At 43.7% G+C, this 27852-nt stretch overlaps 1 protein-coding gene across 2 annotated transcripts in view; it reads left to right on the top strand.

The window, feature by feature from the left end:
* The window catches only part of DHX35 (DEAH-box helicase 35), a 70995-nt gene that overhangs the window by 27814 nt on the left and 15329 nt on the right, over window positions 1-27852 (top strand). For both annotated transcript variants that reach the window (XM_033095249.1, XM_033095250.1), the window contains exons 8-17: window positions 93-152; window positions 6799-6911; window positions 8295-8391; window positions 9264-9422; window positions 11600-11810; window positions 15558-15682; window positions 19430-19484; window positions 22620-22715; window positions 24562-24656; window positions 26334-26411. In XM_033095249.1, the coding sequence (XP_032951140.1) occupies window positions 93-152; window positions 6799-6911; window positions 8295-8391; window positions 9264-9422; window positions 11600-11810; window positions 15558-15682; window positions 19430-19484; window positions 22620-22715; window positions 24562-24656; window positions 26334-26411 (1089 nt within the window). The remainder of the gene's footprint in view (window positions 1-92; window positions 153-6798; window positions 6912-8294; window positions 8392-9263; window positions 9423-11599; window positions 11811-15557; window positions 15683-19429; window positions 19485-22619; window positions 22716-24561; window positions 24657-26333; window positions 26412-27852) is intronic.

The raw sequence follows: 27852 nt of genomic DNA, 5'->3' as shown, positions 1-27852 counted from the left end.
ACACTGAATTATTATGAAGTAAATTTCATATTTCAGATTTCATCCATAAATATTGCACTGCTATGATTGTTTCCTGATGCCTTCTTTTTTAGATTCAGAAAAAGCGGGGGGATCTTCGATTGATTGTGGCTTCAGCCACTCTGGATGCAGAGGTAAGAACATTTTCCCCTCTCCCCCTGCCCACTGGGAGCACTGGAATAATTGGGCATATGCGTGGGAAGTTACTTGTAGCAGGAGCTTATCTTTGGCAGAATGGCCCACCTTCCTTATGGGGACATCTGATGACCTAGATTCCGTAAGATCAGAGGACACTCCTTTTCAGCCTGTGGGTGGAAATTAACCTGCAATTAATTGAGTTCATTATTACATACCTACTTGTCTTGTTTCTGTATATACTGTGTTTCTCTTCTCACAACTTCCTTTGTTACTTTTTTAAGTATGAGGCTATATTTCTGGCATTTATTTCGATTATAGCGTTTATATTTAGTTTTATTATTTTTTTTACATTGAAGTTTTCCCTGTATGTGTAATAATTTCCATGTTATAATTTTTATGGCTAAATTTATATTATTTTTCTCTCTTAACTCATATTTTAGTTCAAATAGCAGTTCAACACAACAAATAATTTGACCACTTGATATAGAGAGGGTGCCAAAAAAAATGTATACACATTTTAAGAGCCGTTATCTATGTAGCAGTAGTTCGCCATAATCAGAAGCGTCTGGACGCTGATAGTAACCACTTTGAGCACCTCTTGTAATTTCAGAAGTCAAATGTGACTATATGTTGAGTATTACAATTTTAATACAGTTTTTTCCTTTCTTTAAAGGAAGGATACACTTTTTTTGGCACCCTCTATATTATATGTGTACATATATATATACACATACATACATATATATACGTATGTATATACGTATATACACACACATATGTATATGTATGTGTGTGTGTATATACGTATATACATACATATGTATATGTGTGTGTGTTTATAGTTCAGTATGTTGTTCAAGGTGCTGAGGTAGCCAAGGAGTGAGTTCTTAACTCTAGCTGGCTGGTGTCCAGAAGCTCTCACAGAAGACAGACATCCCAGGTGGATTTGAAAGATGCACAGAAGTTTGCCCGGATGGGCAGGGATGGGGCATGCAGAGAACACAGAGGTGTGCAACCATGTATGCAAGGAGCTGGGAATCACTGTAAGGTGGAAGCCTGCCTTACCTGTAGGGCCCTACAGGGGGCGATCTGCCTCTGGCTTCCTCTTTCTGCAGTGCTCCCTACACTGCAGCCTCACTGGGCCCCTTGCTGTTCCTCAGAAAAACCTAAGCGTGCTTCTGCTCTCGGGGGGCCCTCTTTCTAGACTGTACTTCCCTTAGACGTTCTCATGGCTCGACCCTCATTTCGTTCCAGTCTTGATCAAATACTCTCTTTCCTGAGGCCTTGACCACTCTGTCTAAAATAGTGCCCGTGCTGCTGTCCATCCTCTTACTCTGCTGATTTTGTTCTGTTTAGTACTTTTCGCTACCTCACATTATGTGCATATCCAAGTGTTTGCTTATTGTGTGTCACCCATCACTAAAAATAAGCTCCATGAAGAGTGGGATTTTGTCTTCCTCATTATTTTATCCCTTTTACCAAAAATAGTGTCTGGCACAGAGTAGGCGCTTTGGGTTGAATGAATTTTGATTGAATAGGAAAAAATGGGGGATTAAAATGGAAAGTTTGGTAGGGGTCAGATGATGGAAGAAGGCCCTGTAGGCCAACCAAAGGAGGAGAAACTCTCTGGCACCTGGTTGGGTGCCCTGGGAGGGTGTGTGGTTATGGCAATAACTTGGTCATATTTGGGTTCTGGAAAGGTCACTTTGGGTGCTGTGTAGACGAGACAAGAGAGATGTGGAAATACCAATCAGGAGGCCAGTTTTGTAATTCAGCTGCGATATGAAAGGGGCCTGCCTCCTGGCCCATGGGCTGCCTGTGGCTTCAGGATCCAGAACAACTTGGAGGGAGAAAAAACTCAGCATGGCTAAGAGAGGTATCTTCATGTGTGCCCAGACTGCTTTCTTAGGCCTTCTCATAGGCTGTAGGAGTCTGTAGTCTTAGGTCTACCCATGATAACTTTTGGGTCAAAGATCCTTGGTCGCCAGCTTTAATTAATTCTCATGCCCTTCACCCATGATACATGCTGGAATGCTATTTTTTTTTTTTTAACATTCATGGATTTATTAAGCATCTGACATATGCCAACTGTGTCATAGGTAAGCTCCCAATAAGACTTTAATTCATAAAATAGTGAACTAAAGTAAATTATATAGCGAAAGACAAATAAGCTACTTCACCATCTTGACCGGAAATGGAATGCTATGTTGAAGACCATACCTAGCCTCCCTCCTTCTTACCTGCTCTATGGCTGAGTCGCACAGAGCATGTCCATTGTACCTCTTAGCTTTGTTACCCCCTTCTCTTTATTTAAAAAAATCATTCCCAGCAGTTTTTATTGCGTTTGAAAACTATAATGTCCAAGTCTTAGAATTATTGTTAAATAATATTTGTTGCTTATAATTGCCTTTCTTTGGCTTTTGGTGTGGCACAGAGATTTTAAAAAACGGCTTCTTTCAGTTCTGCCTACTATAGTTGATATAGATGGGTTTTTTGGAAGTAATTTTTTTAAGTGGGAAAGTAGAATGTAGGAAATTTGTCATGCCACGCGTCCACTATGAGGCAGCAAGACATGCCAGGACCTCAGCAGTGGTCAGCCGTGTCTTTGGGGGGCTAGCGCCATTCATTCCTTCATCCTTCCTCACCCGGGGTCTCCTCTGTGAGGGGGAAGGTGTGGTCTGCGTGTGTGTGAGGGGAGGACCTGGTACATGGTTCCCATGTGAGAGTAAGAGCGTGAGGAAGAGGAATGGAGTGGGCTGAGCGCAAGGGAGGAAGAGTAGGAGTGGGTGTGGGAGCGGGAGCGGGGAAGGGCGTGGCTTAAGGAGCATCTGACTGACAGGTGCACAGGTGCCAGAACTCATTCCTGGTCGCCCAGCTGCTGGATCTGTGGGTGACAGACTAATTCCAAGGCCCACTACCTAGAGAGGTAGATGTACCACCTGCTCTGGTTTTGCTCAGGGCCCCAGGTGGCCCAGGAAGCAGGTGAAGACACCCGTGACTGTGGCTGAGAGGCAGAGGCAAGTGGACTACGAAGGGCTGGTCACATAGTTGCCTGGATTGATTTAGCTGATTTGTTAATGGAAGCCTAATTAAGCAAGAACGTGACTGGGTATAATTACGAAGTATTTATTGACCATTGTATCCACATGGCAGAAAACAGGATTACTGACAACTCCCACTGTTTTTTGTCACAGGTCCAGTTACTTGGGGAAGGCTAATTTCTCTTTCCAGATTCTTGGAGAAGGACCTTGGGGTCAGCTGGGGTCAGGTACCCACTTGGGACCTCTCTGCATGGGCCCAGGCCTGTTGGCCCAGGGTGGGCATGTTGTGTAGACGTGGTTGCTGGAAGCCCACTCCTGTAGGTCAGGTGGGAGCAGCTGCCATGGAAGGAAGCTGCGGTGAGCTGGGCAGACAGCCCAGCAGATGTGCACACAATTTACATTCCATTTCATGGGCTCGTCTTTTATGTCATTTTACGTTTCTTTGTGTGTCTGTGCCAGTGTGACCCCACCTCTTCCAAACCTGACTCAGACTCTCCCTTTCCGGTGTGTTGAACCCATTTCACTCTTCCTGTTCCCTCATTCTGCCTCAGAATGCATGCACTGTTGATAGGATATCTTCTTTTTAGCCTGTAATTTTCTGTGTATTTTGTATTTCCAAATCAAGATAAAAGAGAAACATCTTAAGAATTAAGATCTTGTGCCTTCTCAGTTAATTAATGCGGAATTTTATTTCTTGGAAGAGTAACTCGCCATCTATACTCTTCAGCACACGTATTCCTGAGCAGCTAAGGGGTAGCCATCCCCTCCGACAGCCTTGTTAAGGCATCAGCTTCCTCCCTGTTCTGCTTGCCTTTTTGGTCCAGAAAGCCTGTCTGTCAAGCCCTTCCTAAAATCTCCCTCCCTCACCCGCAGCTTCTAGAGCCCTGCCATGTCCCCTCTCCCCTGCCTCCTTGATGACTTCTCCTCTTCCTCCTCCAGGCTGCCCACCTCCATGGCCCCTGGTTCACTAGACGCTTGGTGCTTGAGGCCATCTTGACTGGCCTGCTGTCTAGTCACAGACCACCGAAACTCATGGACCTGTGACTCCTACAAACCTGCGACTCTCGGCTTCTCCATGGCAGTCCCTTTTTTGCTGTCAGTCATTCAGACTCAGGACTTCCATTGCTTGGGGATGTTTTTAATGCCTGATTGAGTAAGAAGCTGTTCCATCCTCCCCAGTGCGCATGGGCATGTGCTCACACTCCCTGATTGCCAGGTCCCATCAGTCATAACCTCTGGAATGCTTTGCCTTCACACTGCCCCTGCCCAAGTTCACGCTTTTCATTGTCTCTCCTCGGAGCTGTTAAAATACGTTCCTTAATTAGTCTGCTGGCCTCCAACATGGCCAGCCGAGTCAGGCACCAGAGCGTAGGTCTGATAATATCATGCCCATCCTCAGTGCCTTCGTCTTGCCCATCTAATAAAGCGCTGGTGCAGGATGGCATTGGGGTCCCTTTAGAGTGATAACACATCACTTACTGCTCACTCCTTCTAGGGCAGACCTGTGCCAGCTGCTGTCACACTATTGGAACCGCACAATTTGAACGGCCTTGCCGAGTAGATAGCACTTTGTTCATTTTGTAGACCAGAGGGCTAATTCAGACATGAGGCTGGCCTGCCCTAGACCTTGGACTCTCTCCTCTGCCAGGGCCCCTTTCCATCTTGGTCTACACTCTGCTCTCATCCTGGGAAAGGGTGTCTCTTTCCCTTTGCAGTCATCCGTTAAGGCTTAGCCAACGGAGCCCGCTACCTCCATGCTGCCTTCCCTAATAGCCGATCATTCGCGACCTTTCATGCTCTCTGATTATAACTTGTACCTCTTTTCTGGTCTTTGAGTCATTCTGCATCGATTTATGCTATGATTGCTTCTTTGCACACCTGTGCCCCCAGAGTATTCACTCTTTTTGGACTTAGAGGGGTGTCTCTTCTCACTTGTTCGTGCATCACTTCTAGTGTGTCTGTGATCTGCACATCACAGGACACAGGAAGGCCGAAGTCCCTCAAAGGGAATTTACCCGAAAGGAAAGCGGAGAATGGTGCCCTGTGGTTCTTCATAGCACAGTGTCGTTCTTTTGTGGGCATGAGGCGCTTTTATGTCTGTGCTCACTCTTCTCACATACAGCTTTGAGGTTAACGACAGTATCCCAGTATGTTGTCGTTAAATGCAATGACTCTTTTAGAGGTGCTCCTCAAGGCCCACTCACTTGGTGTTTGATGCAGTTCCTCAGTGTACCGGGTGGGCGCCCTGATTCCAGGAGCCGGCATGAGCAGGTTTAGTCCAGATACCTGGGGGATATAAAGAAGTCAGGACTCGTGATCACATAGTTAGGCCTCTTAGGAGAATAGAAACTAATGCCCCGCCAGGCCTCTGGGGAGCTGGAATATCGCTGGGGAACAGGAAGGTCACTCGGGGTCAAATAATGACACACTCCAACTAATGGGATGTCTGTGCCCCCTCAGCCTCGGGCACAGCAGCTTCCCGTCTAGCCCTCACTTTCCCACCAGTTTGGGCACTCAGCTCTTCGCGGGCTCAGCTTCTCTGGGTGTCTTGGGTCACATTCCCTGAGTGGGGCTCTTGAGTGGTATCTCCCTGCCCCATTGTTGGCCAGAGCTCTCATGCCAGGTCCAGTCTGCCAGTCTGGTGGCCAAGTGCCATCGAAGAAGACATGGCCACATGTTTGGGAGGAACTGCCAAGAGCCAGTTCTCTCAACAGGGTTCTGTGGGAGTGTCAGAGAAGTATCTAATGGAGACCTGCCTCCTCCAGAGCTCTGTGCTAACTCCTGTAGGGCGTATGAACATGGAGAAGACACTGTCCTTGCCGTGCATGATGTGACCCAAAATCTACTGGGAAGGTTGTAGTAAATATACCAGGGGTGCCAAAAAAATGTATACACATTTTAAGAAAGGAAAGCTGTATTAAAATTGTAACACTCAATATATACCGATAACAAAAGATGAATACAAGTCACGTTTGACTTCTGCAATTACAAGAGGTGCTCAAAGTGGTTACCAAAAGCATCCAGACACTTCTGATGACGGTGAACTACTGCTTGAGCAACGTTGTCCAAAGTGTCCACTTGTATACATGGTTTTGGCACCCCCGGTATACCTATACCTATGGTACCAGGACTGTACCTGCTGTTCAAAGAAGTACAGGTTTCCTTTATAAATTGATAACCTTGTGTGATTAGCTCTGTGCTTTCCAGACTAGAACTACAAATCAACCTGCTTTAGTCTGTATTTAACTTGAATCTTTTGACCTAACTTTTGGTTCAATAAAACATATAGGATAGGGTAAGATAAGTAATACCACAGCTACATGTTAACTCAGATGCATCAGTGAATACAGTTTTGAAATCTAGCTTTTATTATTTTTATCAAACTGTAGTAAAGAGTCTGTCATTGAAATGTGATTCCTCAACATTGCAATAATAAAAATGTGATTTTAAATAACTATTTTGCAACCTATAGTCTGTATTATACATATCCAATATCTACTACCCACTCTCTGCTCTTCCAGTTTTATATTTTCTTTCTGTCCATGAGTTACTATGAACCTTTTTTTTCCGAGAGGAATGAATAATTAATTTTTTTTTAAAGAAATTTCGGGATTTCTTCAATCAAAATGAAACCAGTGACCCAACCATGGATACGTGTGTGATCCTCACAGTAGAAGGGCGAACATTTCCAGTGGATATCTTTTACCTACAAAGGTTGGATGACACTTGCATTTTTTTTTTTTTTTTTTAAGATTTTATTGGGGAAGGGGAGCAGGAGTTTATTGGGGAACAGTGTGTACTTCCAGGACTTTTTTCCAAGTCAAGTTGTTGTCCTTTCAGTCTTAGCGGTATAGGGCGCAGCTCAGCTCCAGTTCCAGTTACCGTTGCTAGTTGCAGGGGGTGCAGCCCACCATCCCTTGCGGGAGTCGAACCGGCAACCTTGTGGTTGAGAGGACACACTCCAACCAACTGAGCCATCCGGGAGGCAGCTCAGCTCAAGGTGCCATGTTCAATCTTAGTTGCAGGGGGCGATGCCCACCATCCCTTGCGGGACTCGAGGAATCGAACTGGCAACCTTGTGGTTGAGAGCCCACTGGCCCATGTGGGAATCGAACCGGCAGCCTTCGGAGTTAGGAGCACAGAGCTCCAACCGCCTGAGCCACCAGGCCGGCCCGACACTTGTATTTTTAACGATGGTGATTAGAAAGCTAGGCCTGTATTGTGGAATGAGAAGCAACTGCATCTGTCACACGGGTGATGGGCCAGGCTGGTGAGGAGGGCGTATTTGTATTTTGTGTCTCCTGTTCTTGATAGGATGTTCTGGAACCCTGCTCAGGATCACTGCTGAATTTAGTCAAAACTCTTGTGCCCGTGTGCAATTCCTATGCATCTGTGGTCAGTAGCTTTGGGAAAGAGCCAAGAGGTAGCGAGGTTGCTGGGAAGATGGCTTGACAGTTTTCAGAAGCGGGGTTTACGCGATTGCCGTTAGTGGGGGCAATGTTGTTGAATCATTTGGTTCTCAGCTCTCCGCATCTTAGCAAGAAAGCCTGCTTGACATTTTTGGAAGGAGCCCCCTTGGACAGGATGAGGTCATCCTAATTCCTACACCTAGTCACTGGACAAAGGCCAGGAGCTGGTACAGTGGCTGATAAATCCAGAGAGTGTGCCTGACTGCTGAGTTGTTCTAGTCGGACAGTACACTCACCAGCTCCGTCTGTCCACCTCCGACATGCTGCCAGTGGTCAGGAGGGAAAATGGAAAGAGCGTGGGATTCAGCACTGGAAAGAGCCCCCTATTTTCACTGGCCAGGCATCTTTGCATGCTAAAGATAGCACATCTATTCGCATGGGCTTACTGTTCTTATTTCTGTGCAAAGAAAGCAGCAAGTCAGAGTTGGCATGTAACTATGAATTATTTTTAAGTGCTGCATTTAAAAAAAGAAAAAGTGAATATTTATTTTATTTAGTCATATACTGATGACATGTTGGGCAGGCCCAAACGAACTTTCATGAGATGTTGCTGCCATATTATCAGGGTAATTGATCTATAACGAATGTGCACATTCTAGTAATGACTTGCTCTCATACATCTTTTCAGTCCTGTTCCAGATTATATCAAATCAACTGTGGAGACCGTGATGAAAATTCACCAGACGGAGGGAGACGGAGACATATTAGCATTTCTTACTGGCCAGGTAATTCCGTTGGACCTTTTCTCTACGATGAACAGGCACGTAAAGGCAGCACCAGAATTAATGCGGAGGACTCTTACTTTGCTTAGTCATTTATTTTGTGTTTTTTGTATTTTGTGGTTACTTGATTGCATGAAAAATTGTTTGGTTTGATGTCATTCGTCTCCTGACTACATTGTCAAAGGGTCATTAGCTCCTGCCTGTTCTCTCGGCAGAGGGTTACATGTATTTTAAACTTCTTAGCAGATTCCGAAGTATGTTACACATTTCAGTCAGTGGGCTATTAAGTTTACCGCAATTCAACATTGCGTTGGGTACATTTCATGCATGCATGTTGCTGCTGCATGCGTCTTTCCCAGTGACACCTTTGCAGCTCATCCTGGGATAGTAAGTGGGCACATCAAGGGAAAGACAGCTGAACAAGCCCGAGTGCTCACTCGAGGTTGTCACTCTGTTCAGAAGTACCCTCTAGCTATCACCTTTTCCACTGTTGAACAGCCTCGACCGTTTAGTAATCTTTCCTTGGAAAAGCTCACTGTGATTTTATATGCCACAGCTTGTTCATATGTATTCCACACTTTGCTTGCCATGCTCTCTAAAAGCTGAGTAAAATAGTCATTGTTTTTGTTGATCATGAACTCTTGTACTCACTGCTGATAGTATAAATTTCAGTAATTAATCTGACAGCTGCACGTTTTCACCCAATAGCACCACTTTGATTAAATACTACCCCAGAGTGAAAAGTAATTGCGCTGAAAGTCATGAATCTGACCACAGTTCAAATCCTGATCCCAACTTTCATTTTCTTTCATATGATGAAATGACACACTTCAAATTCATCTTGGTTTCTTTGATTCCCGGTTCGATGATTTTAGGAAGAGGTGGAAACTGTCGTGTCTATGCTGATCGAGCAGGCTCGAGCCCTAGGTCGGACTGGGATGAAGCGGCACCTCCGGATTCTCCCCATGTATGCAGGGCTGCCTTCCTTTGAGCAAATGAAAGTGTTTGAAAGGGTGTCACGCAGTGTCAGGAAGGTGAGAGTAACCCAGTGACCAGGGGTGTTTGCAGCCATCTGTGTTTGTGTTGGTGCTCTTCGTTAGGCACTGGAAGTTTTTTTTGTTTTGTTTTGTTTTTTAATTAAAGTGAAACTTCCTAAATAGGAGGTTTCTTCCGGGGTGGCCAGATGGCTCAGTTGGTTAGAGCGTGAGCTCTCAACAACAAGGTTGCTGGTTCGATTCCCACATGGGATGGTGGGCTGCGCCCCCTGCAATTAAAGATTGAAAACGCAACTGAACTTGGAGCTGAGCTGCGCCCTGCACAACTAGATTGAAGGACGACCACCTGAAGGCTGATGGACCCTGGAGAAACACATTGTTCCCCAATATTCTCCAATAAAATTTATGGGAAAAATAAAAGAATGTTAGATCCATGTTTCTGTGCACACAGTAAATAATGTGTTGCAAAGATTTCTAAACCTGCCCCACAGAAGGGTCCCTCTGATGGTGATGATCAGAGCAGGTGGCATCTTTGCCTCTTTCCTGCCTGCCTAGTATTTCCCCATGATACAATACCACCTTGGCTTGAAGGACTGTCCTGGTGGTTTGGGATCAGTCAGGAACAATAGACCGATTGCTGCAAATCGTTCCTAAACCATTGGCTTGAAGCATCGGCTTGTCTGTAGAGTCATGCTTAAGTCAATTAATTCAAGGTGTGGCTGAAAAATATTTAGCCTTGAAATTAGGGTGGGGAAGGGTGTGGTGGGAAGCATTTGAAGGAGCTAGCAGGCAGCCAGTCTGCTTAACGCTCATCCACCCCCTGGGCCTGACTCTGCTGTCCCTTCCCTTAGACGAGGAAGTCAGAGACTGGCCTGGCGGTGGCTTAGAGTAGCTACTGATCAGCAGGTGGGGCAGAGAATGCAGTAGGTGTGGGACGGTCCGAGGATCCACTCCCAGTTCAGATTGGAAGACAAGGCGCAGCTTCCTGACAGTGGGGATGGAGCAACTCGCATTTGCCCGGTCAAGTGTGAATTGCGGCCAGCCAGCCAGGAGGCCAGGGTCCCGTGCCTGAGTTCCTCAGTGTCTTGGGATGCGATCCTCAACCGCAAGGCTCGCTTTTTAGTTGTAAAACATCACTAATAACTTTAAGATAGATGATTTTATAGTGTAAAATCTTAACTGTTGTTATGTAAAAATGGTAAGAAGATTTTTATAAAACGATAGATGTACACGTGCCTTTCAAAGAGTTTTAAGTGCTCTCTGTATATATCCCCTGCCGCTTGAAATCCTCCAGGGGCAGCACCCAGTGCACTTGGAATGAAATGCAGACATCTCACGAGGGCCCAGAGACTATGCGTGGTCTGGTACCTGCTTCCCTCCGATTTCATCTTGCACTTAATCTGGACTCTGGCTGCACTGGCTGCTTCTCCTCTCTTCCAACCGTTTTCTTCTGTCTGGGTCTCTGTAGGGTTGGCTGCTTCTTGTAACTCAGGTCTCAGCTCAAAATAATCTTTTAGAAAGGCTTTCCCTGGCCATCCGATCCAAAGTAGCACACCCTATTATTATATAATAAACACCTTAAATACTACATAGCATTGCATTATTACTTTGTTTTGCTTTCTTAGCATTTGTCACTCTCTGAAGTTACCTATTTGTTTATGTTCACTGCTTCTCCACCCAAACACCCAGGAATGCAGACCTTGGGAGATCCGGGCTTTTATCTATCTTATATATCATCGTATATCCCCAGCACCTTGGACAGGACTTGGCAAAACACAGACCCTCAGAAAATAGCCAGAATATGAGTGAAGAAAGGAATATCCATGTACAAGGCAGTGATTTATGTTAGTTGTGTAAAAGGCGAAAACTAACATTTGTTGAATGTTTACTATCGGCCAAGTAGCACTCACTTTATGTGTATTTCACATTAAATCTCAACCACAACCCTGGAAAGAGGGGTAAATATTATTACGTAGATGAGGAACCACGCTCAGGAGGTTCAGTAACTTGCCCAAAGTCACGTGCTTAGGGAGAATTCAAACCCAGGACCCCCTGACCCTAAAACTCATGCTCTTTCCAGTGTACCAAACTGCCTCATATAGCTTCACCAACGTCAGAAAAGTATCTTTAAATCTTTTAGGATTTTGAATAGTTCATTAAGTGTGAAAAGAACCAAATAACGTTTATTTTGACTCTTCTTTCTGTGGGGAACTTAGGTGATTGTGGCCACCAATGTGGCAGAAACCTCCATTACAGTCAGCGGGATTGTATATGTGATTGACTGTGGCTTCGTGAAACTCCGAGCTTACAATCCCAGGACAGCCATTGAGTGCTTGGTGGTGGTCCCAGTGTCCCAGGCATCAGCCAACCAGCGGGCAGGACGTGGTGGCCGCAGCCGCTCGGGAAAGTGTTACCGCCTTTATACAGGTTAGTGTGGCTTTCCTTAAGGGTGTTTGACTTTCTCAGTCTGCCTGGGCATTGGAGAGTATTACAAATATTTACCCTCAGTGAGCACGACTTGACATAAAGTCCAGACCTCCCTCACAAGGCCCTCTGTCACCTGATCCCCACCACCTTCTCACTCTAAACAGCACTTCTTGGCTACTGCTCGCCGGTGGCCCACACTTGCCCATGAATTATGAATTATGTGCCATCCTTGCTCTCACCTATTGATTGGGCTTCGCCTGTTTGCAGCCCTGTGACCCTGGAGCTTGGGACGTGTGTCTCACATCCCGTCCTTACCTCTCCTTTAGCTTAATGTGCTATGTTCTTGTTCTGGGATCCCTGAATGCTCTGTCCATCTTTACCTTTGGTTCAGAGCACCTTCGCAGAGCTGGAATGGCAAGATCTATCCTGAGACTCACTGATAGAAAGCAAATAGCTGGTCAGCTCCTGCTCTGCGCCATGCACCATGCTAGGCTCCAAAGGAGCGAAAAAAATACTGTAAAGGAGCCTTCTGTCCAGCTGGAAGACACCTCACTGACAGATGGTGATGGCCCAGACCTGTTCTTTCTACACTTCTCTTTTGTGGGGGATGGTACCAAGATTTCTCTCAATTGTCCAGACTTAATTTTCACATCATTTTAACTTTCCTTCCCTGTCCAGTATCCATGTGTCGTCACTTATCAGATCCGGGGGTTTTATCATTTCTCTTTTCTTTCCTTGCTTGTTACCATCACCCTTGTTCAGTTCTTGACATTATTCTTTCTTTCAGTAAATGTTTACAGAGCACCTACTGTGTGCTAGGCCTGGTGCTAGGGTTTGGAGATGTTGGGCTAGGTGAGACACGGTTTGTGGCCACATGTGGTCGCTGACAGCCTGGTGGCAGAAGCAGACCCTCAAACAGATCGGCATATCATGGTGCGATAGTGTCACCATAACGGAATGAGCCATGGGAGCAGAGAGCGGGGAGTTGTCCTGTGGGGAAGGCGTCACAATCGAGTATTTGGGCCTGATCTTACTGGCAGCCCTGTAGTTATCCAGGTGAAGGGATAGCGCTGGAGGTGGGATGTCAGCACATCAGGCAGAGGGACTGAAGTGTACAAGGAGTTGGAGTTGGGTAAGGAGTGTTCCTGGGAGGGAGGGAAAAGGCAGAACCAGGGCCGGAAGGGTCAGGGTCTTCCACTACTGGAGGTGGTAGGAAAGAATGAATGGAGTGGAAAGAGGGCGAACCAGGACTAAAAGGCATCCTGAAATTCAGAGGGGGAGAAAGCTTCAAGATATTTAAAAAAAAGTATTGAAATAAAATTCACATAACATAAAATTAACCATTTTAAATTGAACAGTTTGGTAGCATTTAGTGTATTTACAATGTTGTGTAACCACCACCTCTATCTAGTTTCAGAACATTTCCAACCCTCCAAAGGAAAACCTTTTATCCATTAAGTAGTTGCTCCCCATTCCTCCCTGCCCCCAGCCTCTGGAGACTACAAATCTTTGTTTTGTCTCTATGGATTTATGTGTTTGGGATATTTCGTATATATGGGATCATACAATATATGACCCTTTGTGTCTTGCTTGCTTCATTTAGCATAATGAATGCTAAATGTCTTCCAGGCTCCTCTACATTGTATCAGTACCTCACTCTTTTTTATGGCTGAATAATATTCCATCTTATGGATAGACCGCATTTTGTCTGTCCATTCACCAGTTGATGGTTGTTTCCACCTTTTGGCTATTATGAATAGTTGCTCCTAAGACACGTGTGTATATGTGCTTGTTCGAATACCTGTTTTTAATTCTTTTAGGTATACCCGTGGGAGTGGAATTGTGGGATCAGATGATAATTCTATTTGAACTTTTTTGAGGATCTTGTTATTTTTAATGAGGAAACGGCCAGCATCATGTCATGCTCCAAAGAAGTCAAGTAGTAGAATGCAGACTGAAGATAGGTCTATTTGATTCAAAGGTCATTAGCGTCCTTAGCTTGCGCAGTGTTAGTCGAGGGGGTTTGGGGAAGGCCCATCTGACACTAATGGGATGCAGTAGATCTAACCTCTAAGCTTTCTTGGCTAGCCTCTTTCTGAAGGAACTTGCTGAGAGTGCAGCTCTGAGCAGGTTGCCACCTGTTCAAACCCTTAAGAGTTTCTCAGCACCTTCCATGACTCTTTCTCAGCTTATCTTCTCCCGTTGTCCACCTATCCCTTCTGTATGCTGCAGCCCAGCTGAACTACACTTCCTGGATATACCTTCTATTCTCCCACATCCACCTCTCGTTCCTTTGATGTTTTTCCTTGAGCTGTTTCCTCTGTCCAACACATTCCCCTTATCCTTCGATTCCTCTCCCAAATGGCAACTTCTTCAGGAAGATACCTCAGATGCCTTCCTCCAACAGCGGTGCTTCCTCCTTCCCTGAGCCTCCCTTTCCCTTTGGGAACCCCTTACTGGGACCGGGTCTCAGAGATCACTGTTTCTGGGCTTGGTCCGAGGCCGCTTCATATCACCGAAGCTTCTCAGAGCCCTGGGCCCAAGGCTCCTGGGGCGCCTGGCCCAGTGCCTCATACGCTCAGTAGAGTTTAATTGAGTGTCATTGAACTCAGGAAGCACTTATGTCCTGTCAGCGTCTTCTCAGCAGGGTGGTCCTCTTACCTGATAACTTGGCTTCTTCCTTGGTCAGCAGGGTGCTTGGAAAATGCAGATCTCCCTCTGGGAACTTCCTGATGTTGCCTGTTAATCCAGAACCTTCCAGTTTGACCCATGCATTGGGCAGTTTGTATCAGTCAGCCCACAGAATATTGGTTGTCTATTTTCTCAGAGACCTTTTGGAAGTTCTTCAGGGATGGCGCTATTTCTTCATGACACCTTTTATTTCAGTTCTTTTTTTCTCTGGTTAACTAAAGCGTTACAATGTAAATGGCACTTGGTCCACCCTTCTGTTAAGGAGTGTGTGTAAAGGTGTTGACTGATGTGGCAGGATTTTGTGGGTGGAGCATTCTTTATATAATCCACAAACTTTCTGAATGTGTCAAACAGGATTGAATTGCTTCTTCCCTCTTTTTTCCCCACCCTTTTGTCTAGCTTTTATAAAAAGGCCTCTCAAAGTCTCTGTCCCTCCCATCTTGGCACCCCTGTACCTGGTGGTGCTTTTGCTTGTTGGAAGCCGCTCTTTGTTCCCGATGGGGCCTGAAGCATTCACTAATCTGATTGGGGAACATCAGATTCTGGGTTTGATGTGTGTGTCTGGCACATTGATTTTAAAAGTTAGACTTGGACAATTTTTGCTCTTTATAAGATTTGGTCCTTTGTTATATTCTGGTTACTATTTGGTGATTTATTTTAAAATTGGTCTTTGCTCATATGCACGGTCCTGGTCTTTTTGACTTACTCCATCCTGAGAGCAGAGATAATGGTAACTGGGTACCAAGTGATTCAGCAAATACTTGTTGCATTGATTTAATATTTTGCTGACAAAAAGCACATTAAAAAAAAGCATCCTGAAGTAAAAGGACAGACTTTTATAAAGATGTATTGTTTATAAAGACATAAATTGCTAAAATATTTTTTAAATGGAATGGTCTTTGCTAAATATGAAACAACTTTATATCATGATATCACATGCACCTGATCTTGGAATCCTAGAGCCTCTGGTTAGAGAAGGAAATGTGTCTTTTTGGCATAATGATTGCACTGGATCATGACATATGATCCCATACGGTTCTGATTTCCTGTCCTCAGAGGAAACCTTTGACAAGCTGCCTCAGTCCACCGTTCCTGAGATGCAGCGGAGCAATTTGGCACCTGTCATCCTACAGCTGAAAGCGCTAGGAATTGACAACGTCCTCAGGTTCCACTTCATGTCGGTAAGTCCTGCCTTCTGCCTGCGGCCGTAGGGAGGCTGGAGGGCTCACAGGGAAATGTCCTTGTTTGAGACCACGTCGCCTTTCTTTTTCCACTTTGCTTGTATTTTGTGTGTCTTCTTTGCACCAGGCCCTGTGCAGGGTATGGGGGAATACAGCCAGACCAGGCAGACACAATTCCTGTTCTTGTCTGCTGGGGAAGAGAGGCAAGTAATCGGTAATTACAGTGCATATGCCAAAGCTGGGGGAGACAAAGAAAGGACCCCAACCCCCGTTAGACATGTGTGTGGTGAGACCTGAAACCCAAGTGGGATTTTACTAGGTCAGTGGAGGTGGAGAGATCCAGGACAGTGCGTATGTGTAGGCCTGCATGAAAGAGTGTCACAACTGGGGGAACCAAGAGGGCGTTGGAGAAGGTGCAGGAAAGGTCTTTGTGGCTGATTGCGTTTCTGATTATTTCCTAAGGCAGTTCTCCAGGTGTGAAATTATTGGGTCAGAGGGCCATAGGCGTTTTGTAGTTCCTTGACACGAGGCCAAATTGCTTTACATGTGTAAACTCCAGCAGTGCATGAATGACTCATTGTGCCCCTACCACGCCATATTGTCTTCTGTTAGAGTTTTGTGAATTTGATTGATGGCGGGGAGGGAGAAAGGAAGGGAGGAAGAATATTATCTGTACCTTATTATTTTGATTTCTCATAAAGTAATTTTAAAAAAAAACTATTGTCTACTTTATACTTCTCCATTAAGCCATTTATCTGTTAGAATTAGTGTTTATTAGTGACTTTCAGTCACTAAAAAAGTTCAGTCTTTTAACTATTAAAGACATTAACCTTTGTCTATAGTATTTCTTGCAAATAGTTTTTCTAGTTATTTGTATTTTGCCTTTTTGTTTTTTTGTTTGTAATGTGCAGATGTTCTAAACATTTCCATAATAGTAAAATCTTTTTATCTTTGCCTCTGTGACTTCTTCTGTTATTCTTGTGCTTTATAAAACACTTCCGCATAACTAGATCAGTTAGTTAATAAATAGTCACATGTCCTTGAATTTTTGTGATTTGAAGACGTGTATTTTAACTCTTTGTTCAGTCCAAACTGCATTGGTAAGTGGTGTGGCAGGTCTGGATCCTTGGGTAATAAAGTCCCTAATGTCACATATCTCATGATAAATTAAGCAAATTAAGGAATAGAAAAATATCAGTCTCCCTCCCAAAGAAAACAATTGTGTTTGCCATAAGTCTGGAGAAACTATATCCTTTGTTTACTGGTGTGTAGTCCAAGAAGTTATAAAGAATAGACAAACAGTAAATGCAAATTCAAAGCTTATGAAAAGCCTCACATCTAAGATTAAAGGAAAACATAATGGCAAAAATGATGAATCAACATCTCACAAACTACAAAGAGTTTTCAAACATCGTTTAGAATAAATCAAATATCCACCAAAGGAAAAGCTAAAGGAAATAGTAAACTAATGTCAGAACATGTTCAACTTCTGCAGAAGAGAGAGAAGTAAAATTGAAATGCTGTCAAGTACCACTTTACGCTAATTAACTGATCAAACATAAACAGAAATGTTAACATCCAAAGCTGACCTAACTTGGGAAAGTGGTTTCATACTCTGTTGCAGTCCCCATGGAGGACTTGCTTACATTATTTTATGAGTCGTAGAAATGCCTGGTGTTTCTTCTCAGGGAAATTTCTCCTGAAAAAATAATTCTAAAGCAGAAGAAGAAGAAGAAGAAGAAGAAGGAGGAGGAGAAGAAGAAGGAAGTACATGTATGATGTTTATAGCATCATTTTATATTAAATTAAAAATATAAATAATGAAAGGCATAAACTTTGGACGACTGAAAAAGGAGGGAAATACATACAAATTCACCTTCATCTAGACCCTTCTGGTTATTTTCCCCTGAAATGGTGTTTTTTTACAATTGAAATCACAAGGTACATATAATTTTGTGTATTTAGTAGTGTTAATTACAGTAGCAAAGAACTGAAGACAATTCAATTGCCCAGTAGTAAGAAAATTACTTATTTTACAGCATCTGACCTTGTTAGGATATTAGGCAGCTATCCCAAGGAATCACTGCGAGCTTTCTGTGGGTACAGGAAACAATGAACACAGAAAGCCATGCAGTGAGAAAAACAAGCTAAAATATACATACGAGTACGCAGTCCTTCCAACTTAAAGCAGTGTTTGCATATGATCCCAAATCAGATGTGGCTACAGAGAAATGCTAATAAATGTAGTAAATGTATGTTTAGGTAAAAATACTTTGGATATGATTTGGGTGTAGGAGGGGTTTATTTCATTTTGTTTTGTTTTTTTGATTGATGATAAATTCAGAGAGCGAATTTCTAGGGGACTTAGGGATTGACTCCAAATAGGGCCAAGGATTGAAAGGAGTCAAAGAGGATCTTGTTAGTTTTGTTCAGTACTTTGCGATTCCTGTTGTGTCTCCAGTAATCTCAGTAGAAGATCCCCAGAGGGATTGAGCTCCTCCATTTAGGTGCTGTGTATTTTGCCTCTTTGTAAAGCAGGATGTCAGTGGCCCTGAAGAAAGCCTAGTGTATCAGTTACATGATTTGGTCAACAATGGCTTGTTGACTACACTTTGTGTAGTGAACCAGGGTTAGTTCCTACCCTCTAAGTGTGTACATGCTGTCATCACAACTTTTAAAAGGACAGCTTTGTCCTTGGCCATCAGCGGGTAGGGTAGATTGGAAACAATGAGACCTGAGTTCAGTTGCTGGCTTTGCCACTAACTAACTATATGACCTTGTTCAAATGTCTTTTACCTATTGTTATTTACTTTTCTCATCTGTAAAACTGAACTAAAACAGTGTGATAACTCAAAATGCATTTGTTATGTGAATGCATTTAGAGGGGAAAAAGCTGCGTAGTTTGAAAAAGTACTATAGTTTTATTACCTGGCTTATTAGACATGAAATAATGTAGCAGAAAATATTTATGATGCTTGGCACGTAGTCGATGCTCAGTAAAGATTTGTAGAAGGAAAGAAGGACATAAGGATCTAGAGAATCAGACTGAAGGTCACAATATGAGTTTTGCTTAACCTCAGCTTCGCTAGCATTCTCTGTGATTTTTCGGGAATTCAGATTCACCCGTATGGCAGTGCACTCATCCAGGCAAGGCCTGGAGCAGGTCTCTGAATGATGCAAAACAAAGCTCACTCACCAACCAGTACTGCAGGATCACAGGGCTTCTAGCGTGGTTGAAGGTTGGGACTATGCAGTAAAAATTAGAGCTGTCTGCTGAGAGTTTGGGAAAAATAGGGAGGTAGTTCAAAGTTGGGACCCATCGCTTCTGATGGAGGGAAGTATGAGGGAGAGCTTCAAAGGGAAGTGTTTAATCAAACTGAGATTAAAGACCAAGCAGTACTAAGGGTGCTGAGAAGGAGAGGAAGGATCTTTCTTTCTTTTTTTTTTTTTAATTAAAGTTTATTGGGGTGACAATTGTTAGTAAAGTTACACAGATTTCAGGTATACAATTCTGTATTACATCATCTATAAATCACATTGTGTGTTCACCACCCAGAATCTGTTCTCCTTCCATCCATCACCAGGAAGGATATTTCAAGAGACACTGACGTTGTGAATAGAAGCGTGGAGGGTGGGAAGTATGGGGCACATACGATTCAGAAGAGTGGATTTAAGCAAGAAATAGTCACACTTTTATGTCTGTTATGCAAACAAATTAATTTAGGAGTATTTTAATGTTTTTCACAGCCCCCTCCAGCACAGTCGATGGTGCAAGCGTTGGAGTTACTTTACGCTCTGGGAGGTACGCCTGTCTCTTATTATGATGTGTTCTCTGATCTGTTATAATACGTAATACTTGTTAGGTTGTATTCACTTTGGGGCTCGTCGTATGTTCAGGAATGGGATTGGTTCTCCCCATAGATTGGGGGGTGCCAAAAAATGTACACATTTTAAGAGACGTTATCTATGTATTACTTTTCGAAGTTGAATTGAATTACGGTGGCAATGTGTAGTATGACATTTCGCTCAAAAGGTGGCGTTAATCAAATGAATGCTAGCGTCATTCATTGTATTACGATTTTAATACAGTTTTTTCCTGTCTTCAAATGTGTATACATTTTTTTGGCACCCTCTGTATAATCCTCTTAATGGCACTTAAGCTTTATGGAAATAAGAAGGTGGAACCATAACTAGATGAAGAGTACATGAAGTCCAGTCATGACAATGGATTTAGAAAGCATGTCAGTACATCAGAAGCTGTGAAGAGCCATCACCAGAGCCATCCTCCTAAAGACATCCAGAAGGTCCCCTACCAGTATTTCGGATGTCATCCCTCCAGGCCTTCTCCGTCCTTCCACCCCAGCCTGAAATCCGCGGCTCAGTGTTCTCTCCCTCACTCTCCTTCATTCCATTCCTGGAGTTCCCTGTGGAGAGTTGGGTAGAACAGCAGCCTGTGGTATTGTCTGGGAAGGAAACACCGAGTTATGGAGGAACATGTGTTCTCCCTTAAGACAGAAAATGTCACCTCCACTCACCTCTCAAGTACGGATCTTCTCTGTGCATGTTGCATAATGCCCATTTTGTTATTCAGTTTTAGTGGAGGTTTTGTCTTTTGAGAGTCTTTTTTTCTTGCTTTTAACATCTTTATTGAGGTGTAACTCACCCATTTAGAATGTACAATTCGGTAGTTTTTAGTATATTCCCAAGGTTGTGGAACCATCCCCACAAGTTTAGAATATTTACGACATTTTCATTACCCCTGCGAGAAACCTGTATCCCTGAACACTCACTCCTCATTCCGTCTCCCCTCCCCCTCCCCGCCCCAGGCAATCGCTGTCTACCTTCCATCTCTATAGATTTGTCTATTCTGGACATTTCATATTACGGAATCGTGTAATATGTGGTATTTTATGATTGGCTTCTTTCATTCAGCATGATGTTTTCAAGATTCATCTATGTTGTAGCACGTATTAATGCTAATACTTCATTTCTTTTTATTGCCGAATAATATTCTATTGCATGGACATACCACATATTATGCTTATTCCATTCTTTGGATGGTGGACATTTGGGTTGTTTCCTCATTTTGACTAATATACATAATGCTGCTATAAACATTCGTGTACAAGTTTTTGGTGGACATTTGCACCAGCAGTGTGTGAGGGCTCCAATTTCTCTACGTAATAAGAAGTTACCAATACTTGTTATTATCTGTCTTTTATATTTTAGCCATCCTAGTGGATATGAAATGGTATCCCGTGGTTTTGATTTATGTTTTCCTAATGACTAACGGTGTTGAGCACCTTTTCATATTCTTAATGGCTGTTTGTATATCTTTGGAGAAATATCTATTTAAATCTTTTGCCCATTTTTATCTTTGCGGTATTGTCTTTCTATTAAGTTGGAATTCTCTATATATTGCGGGTACAACTTTTCAGATCTGTGATTTGTAAATATTTCTTCCATTCTGTGGGTTGGCTTTTCACTTTTCTGATGGTATCGTTTGCAGTACAAAAGTTTTAAGTTTTGAATAGTTCGGTTTACCTATTTTTTTTGTCACTTGGAGTGTCATATCTAAGAAACCATTAGGTAACCCGCAGGCATGAAGATTTTTCTCCTATGTTTTCTTTGAAGAGTTTTTATAGTTTTAGCTCTTACATTTAGTAGGTCTATGGTCCATTTCGAGTTAATTTTTTGTATGAGGTGAGGTAAGAGTCCATCTTCATTCGTTATGTTTATGATACTTCTCTGTGAAGGAATAGCCAGTTACTGTTTTAAAAGATCTTCAGCGATTTAAAAGCCTTTAGGTGGGTCTGCATCAAGTCAGCCCAGAGAGAGTGTATGTTGGAATAGGTTTCCATCCCCTGTTCTCAAGCATGTAATAGGAACTGGAAAGCAAGGTTTCCTGGGATAATCCATAATAAGAATGGGAAAACGCGACTGCATAGACGTTTCTCATTTGGATTGATTTTCCTTCAATTAGAATGACATTTAAAATATTTTCTATTTCTTCACTGCCCTAAATTAGCTGGAAAAGGTAGAGGGAAACACCCAACTTAACTTAGTTTCAAGCTGAATTATCACCTTTAAAGAGATCGTTATATGGGAACAGAAGAGAAATGACCTTTTCTGTCTTGCTCTGAGCTCTGCAGCATTTGTTTTAATACTACATCCTGAGAACAGTCTAAACAGTAGTAAAACAATAGTCTACGTGGGAATTCAATTCGCGGATATTGGCCAGTGGTAGAGAGGCGAGGAGGTCTGTGGGGAATAGAAGGAGCCTGCCTAGTTCCGTAAACTACCCAGGAGGCAGTTGGATAAACAGCTCTGGTGTTGGCACCAAAGAGATCTGGGAAGTGTTTAGATTCGTGGTCATGACCTTGTAATTGCTGACCCAGTAAGAGATGAACAGAGGACACGGGGCGCCATCCTGGAATGTCAACGGTATGTGAGAGACTGGTCGAAAACCCAGAGGTGACAAAGAGGGAGCAGCATGAGAGGTGGCAGAGAACCAGGAGAGTGGGGTTCGCTGGAAGCTGCTGGAGCCCCTCAGGAAAATGCCTTTTTATTTCACACCATCTAGTCGTTGGGCCCTTGGAAGGAGCAGATTGTGGGGTGTAGTGGGACCAGAGTGGGGTTGCTGTGAGTGAGGAGAGTGTGGGAGCGAGAGAGGCTGCAGGGCCGTTTCTTTATAATTAAGTTCTTGAATGGAAGCCATTGGACGTGCCCGTTTTTAAAACTGAGTATTCAGGAGCTCAGTGGAGATCGTTTCTTCTTTGAATATAACGGCTCTCTGGTGTCAGATTGAGTTCGGTAGTACATGACTCATCTTTCGGATCCCTTTTTTTTAGCATGCAACATCTTTTATTCTCTCAACACAATGTACATCTTCCAACACAATGGTACGTGCCTTCTGATTGTTGTTGTTCTATGGCAGGTCTGGACAAAGACTGTCGCCTCACTGAACCACTTGGCATGAGAATTGCAGAGTTTCCTTTGAATCCCATGTTTGCAAAAATGCTGCTTGAATCAGGTGGGTGGAGACTGGCAGTTCTCACTGATTTTATTTTGACTGTTAGAGGAGTTATTTCCCTGAATTCTGTGCACCCTGGGGAAGAGGGTACAAGAGATTAGTGAGGGAGCCGTTTCCTGAAGCTGTGTTTGGGGCATATTGCTAACTTGTGATTCAGTGTCAGTCATTAATTCATAAACACTTTTGCTTGTTTCTTAGGGGCCTAGCACTAACACCTTCAGATTTTTGTTTTAAAACAGGGAAGTTTTTCGTTATTGTGGTGAAAAAATACATAACAACATTTACCAGGTTAACTGCTTTTAAATCTCCAGTTCCCTGGGGCATCAAGTACATTGACATTGTTGTTGAACCAGCATCACCATCCATCTCCAAAACTTGTTCATCTTTCCAAACCGAAACTCTGTACCCATTAAACACTAATTCCCCAGTCTCTCCTCCCTCCAGACCCCGCAACCACCATTCTGCTTTCTGTCTCGATGAATTGGACTATTCTAGCAACGTCATAGAAGTGAAATCATGCAATATTTGTTCTTTTGTGACTGACTTAGTTCACATGGTGTAATGTCTTCCAGGTTGACCCACGTTGTAGTATTTGTCAAAATGTCCCTCCTTTTTAAGGCTGAATAATAAATGTTCCGTTGTATGTTAGACCACATTTTGTTTATCCATCATCTGTTGATGGACTTAGGGAGATTCCACCTTTGATCTATTGTGAATGATGCTGCTTGACCATGGGTGCACCAATATCTGTTCAAGTCCCTGATTTCACTTCGCCTGGGTATATACTTAGAGTGGAATTGCTGGATTATCCGATAATTCTATGATTGATCTTTTGAGGAATCACCGTACTGTTATCCACAGTGGCTGCACCATTTTGTTTTCCCGCCACCAAAGCGCAAGGGTCCCCAACTTCTCTGACATCTTCAGATTCTTGTGAGGATATGAGTTAAGGAATCAAAGCATATATAACCTGGAGATCTTCTCATACTTAGAAACAAAATCATTTAGAGACTATAGTTTGTCATCTCCCCCACCCCAGACCCCCGCCCCAGGAAAAGTAAAGAATGATTTTTCTGGCTTGTATCTAACTTTTACGTTAACGAGCAATCTACAGAATTGCATGTCAGACTAAGCATGGTGAAAGTTAGTTATAACTGTGTTTTGGAACAACCAAATGACCTTAGGCTTTCATTGAGTAGTTTGGGGTGGGGGAGTAGATCACTCCTGAGGCAGGAAGCTGTGGGAAGGGGACTGGAGGTGCAGTTTGCTCTCACTGTCTAATACGCTGGAGGACTGATGGCTGCAGACTCTGGTCCCAGGTGCTCACAGCAGCAGCAGCCCACAGAGCTTCCCTGGTCTAGCTGTACCTCAGGTCTGTCAGGTGAGAGGAACCTTACTGAGAGGGAGGCCACCTCTGAGAAGGGTCCTGGAGCAGAGGAACAGCAAAAGGGACACAGCCCACAGTCCCTGCCCCCTTTCCCTCTCCGGCCTTCTGCCAGGATCCTTCCTAGGTGTCCACATAAGGGAGTAAGAAGCAGCTGGAAAGCTCACCTGCCCGTAGTGATGGGGCCAGTCTGGCCCCCACTGGGGCTTACAGGAAGGGTCCTTTGGTTACAGCTGCAGGTGGACCAGTAGCGCCTTCCAGGCTGCCATTCACCTGGGCCGTGTGTAGGACATGCCATTTAGCAGGGTGAAGTGTTTACGTATTACAGACTTAAAAAAAAAAAAAAATCAAACTATATGTAAATATATGATCTTAGTAGTACGAGGAAAATATCAGACAATGTCTTTCCCTTCTCATTGACACATTATATGACTGAAATCAAACATGCTTTTTGTTTTATAGGAAATTTTGGCTGTTCTCAGGAAATTCTAAGCATTGCAGCCATGATGCAGATCCAGAATATCTTTGTGGTCCCCTCAAACCAGAAGTCTCAGGCCGTGAGTCCCACTTTCTCTCCCAGCCGTTCAGACCAGCCTCTTTCACTATATGGGCCTTCCTTGTTCAAACTGTCAGGAACTGCTGACAGCGGACCCGTGCCGATGACACCAGCTTGCATTTGAGTGTTGGCGCTGTGTCTGATAGGGTGCCAGACATTTTGTGTTCATTTCATTTTATCGTCAGGAGTTGGGGAGGTAGATACTATGACCATCATTTTGCGAGATGGAGGCACAGAAAGATGAGGGACTCCATTCCTGGCCGTACAGCCACGGTGGAGCTGCCGCTCACAGTCCCGAGCCCCACATCTGAATCACTGTCCTGTTGACTTTCCTGTAAGGGAGGCCGTCTGTCCCTGGGGCGGCTCTGGGAGCGGCTGGGTGGGCATCTTAGAGACAGAAGGAGTCAGCGCCAGGCACAGCAGGCTGAGTCTGCTGCTGTCGGAATCAAGCCAAGGGGATGACAAAGCCCTGCCCGAGGCCCAGGCATCAGTGACGACTGAAAGAGTGACTGTTGGAAAGGCCGAAGGAGAAGTTAGGATACCGAAGAGCACCCCGGAGGGGAGGTATTCTGATGGAGGCAGGTCAAAGATGAGTTCGAAGTCGGCTCCTGTTGGAAGAGTCAGGGAGCGCCCTCCACACGAAGGGGCTGAGTTTGGATGTGGAATGGGGCGGAGGGAAATTTTCTTACGGACTGTTGTCACCTTCCCTGACAGGTGTGTAACTGCAGATTACCAAGTTTTCCTGCCTCTGTGCCCAGGTGGTTTTGTCTGTTTTCTCCATTCGTTTGTTTGTTTTTCTATTAGCCTTTTACACAGTCCTGCCTCAGGGCTGTTAAACTTGTTTTTAAGATGAGGAAACTGAAGTTCTGAGCGCTCGGTCTAAAATTGTAACGCACCCTCCATCCCCTTTCTATCTCCATCCTCTGCTTTACTTTTCTCCTCTAGCACTTCTTACCACTTACCATACTATATATTGTGCTTATTTATCTTGTTTGTCATGCTTCTCCCACCACTGTTTTATTCACTGTTACCTCCCAAATGCATTGGACAAGTGCCTGGCCTATAGCAGGTGATCAGGAAATGTCTGTTATTCAGTGAGTGGAAGGGAAGACGGAAGATTGATTATGTGGGTTTTGATACAAGGAGGAAATTCTGAAGTCAATAAATTTATTTGTATGCTTGTGTTTCTATTATACATGCTGCTTCTTGAATCCATAGCAGCAGGTGGCATTGCCCAGGGTGTTACAGAAGGAAAAATTGAGGGCTGGGATCTGAGCGGTAGCCTAGCAACCTGGAGTGTCTGCCGTGCACCGGCCAGCTGGCCCCTGCCCTTCTGGAGCTTGTATTCTGTTGGGGGCTGGGAGGAGTTCTGAACGAGGTACTGGAGAGAGGCAAGAACAGTAACTGTTATCTAATAACTGGGCCACGTACTTTATAGTGAATTTTCTGAAGCCCACGGCAGTCTTGATAGTCAAGCTTCACATCCCGAGAAGGAATATCAAGGAAGTCGAGGCCAAGAAAGGTTTAAGTAACCAGTCTGCGGTGTTTCAGGACACCTGAATGGTACAAACCACGTCTTTCTGGCTCCATAAGCCATGAGCTATTCGTTGTCTAGTGTTAACACCTAGTACAAGAGGCTCCCCGGGGTCAGCTTCAAACCCTGTTTTGTTCTGTCCAGATTCGAGTGCACCGAAAATTTGCCGTGGAAGAGGGTGATCACCTCACTATGCTCAATGTTTACGAAGCATTTGTTAAGGTAAGCGCAGCTGTCCCCGCAGAGGTCCTCTCCGCACATCCAGAAGCTCAGTTCATGAAGGCGAGGCCAAGAGACCTTTTTATTTTCCCAGTAGATTATTGCCAGCACGTTTAATCTGTGGGTTGGGCCCCCTGCCTGCGTTTGTGGTGCCGTTTTGCCTGGAAGAACACAGGGATCACTCCTTGCTTTCCCTGCCGAGAGGTGTGATCCACCAGTCGAAGGCTAGCGCCTCTGCCTCCCTCTCCTCACTCTGTCATCCACCCACCCAGCGTTGCTGGACAACACTGTCCGACATTCAAATAGGAAGTTCTGTTAACATTTTTTGCAAATGAATGAGACTGAGAGGAACTTGTAGTCTTTAGCTGACTGTCTTTATGAGTCTGAGACTGTACATATCCACCGCCCCGCCAGCTGCCAGACGAGCTGTGAGAAGACATTTAGGTAAGGATCCATATATAGTCACGTACCCTACCCACATTCAGCCATAGGTAATGTTAATTTTTACTCTTCTTAATAGTCTATAAAACTCAGAGCAAATAATACAGCTTAAAGTTATCAGTAAAAATTGTTAAAATGAGAGATCTAAAGAGTTCGATGAAGACAATGAAAATGGAAACTCGTATAAAGGAAAGGATATAAGGGGGAAATGAGGTACTTCAGATTTTCAGTATCTTGTATTCATTTCTTTTTATTTTTTTAATTAGTTTCAGGCGTACAAAACAATGTAATAGTTAGACATTTACACCCCTCACAAAGTGATATACTCCTCAATCTACTATCCCTCTGATATCGTATATAGCTTTGTATTCATTTCTTAAATGCATTCTTAGACTAGGAAAAATACTAAATTTTTGTTTTACCAGAGATTTGAAAGATTATTATTCAGTTAACGAAACATTTTCAGAAAAACTTGATCTCTTATTGAGATTATTAATTAGGGATTAATTTGTTTGTAGAAGCATATTGTGTCACTCCCAACCTGAAGCTTCCTCTACAGTAGAATGCGGGTACAGGGCCATGTTGCATTGCCTTCTGGGAAAGTCCTCTGTGGTTTATATTTTCTTATATAAAACACTTTCCTCTCTGGCTTAGAATATAATTTCAGAGATATAGTCTAACAGCAATAATTAGTTTAAGGCGTAATGATCATAGTTAAGAATGTAGGACAAAATTAAGCACTGTTGATAGAAAAAAAATCATACATTGGGAATAAATAATAGTAATTTGCAAATTATTTCTAAATTGGCAAGTGTCATATTGTTTGCCTATATAGTCAAATAAAGAGCGCCAAGGAAGGAAAGTTGATTTACAAAGAACCGCGGGGAAGTGGTTCTGTCTGAAGGTTCCACTCACATAGGTATTTAAGGTTGAAAACAAGTCTGCTTGTCATTAAGTTCTCATTTGCCCTTTAAGCAGAGAGTGAGAGCAAAGAGCAGTCAGA

The sequence above is a fragment of the Rhinolophus ferrumequinum genome, chromosome 23 (genome assembly GCF_004115265.2).
Source record: "Rhinolophus ferrumequinum isolate MPI-CBG mRhiFer1 chromosome 23, mRhiFer1_v1.p, whole genome shotgun sequence".
In the NCBI taxonomy this organism is placed as follows: domain Eukaryota; kingdom Metazoa; phylum Chordata; class Mammalia; order Chiroptera; family Rhinolophidae; genus Rhinolophus; species Rhinolophus ferrumequinum.
The sequence above is the reverse complement of the archived record's forward strand: the minus strand, read 5'-3'. Positions and strand labels throughout refer to the sequence as shown.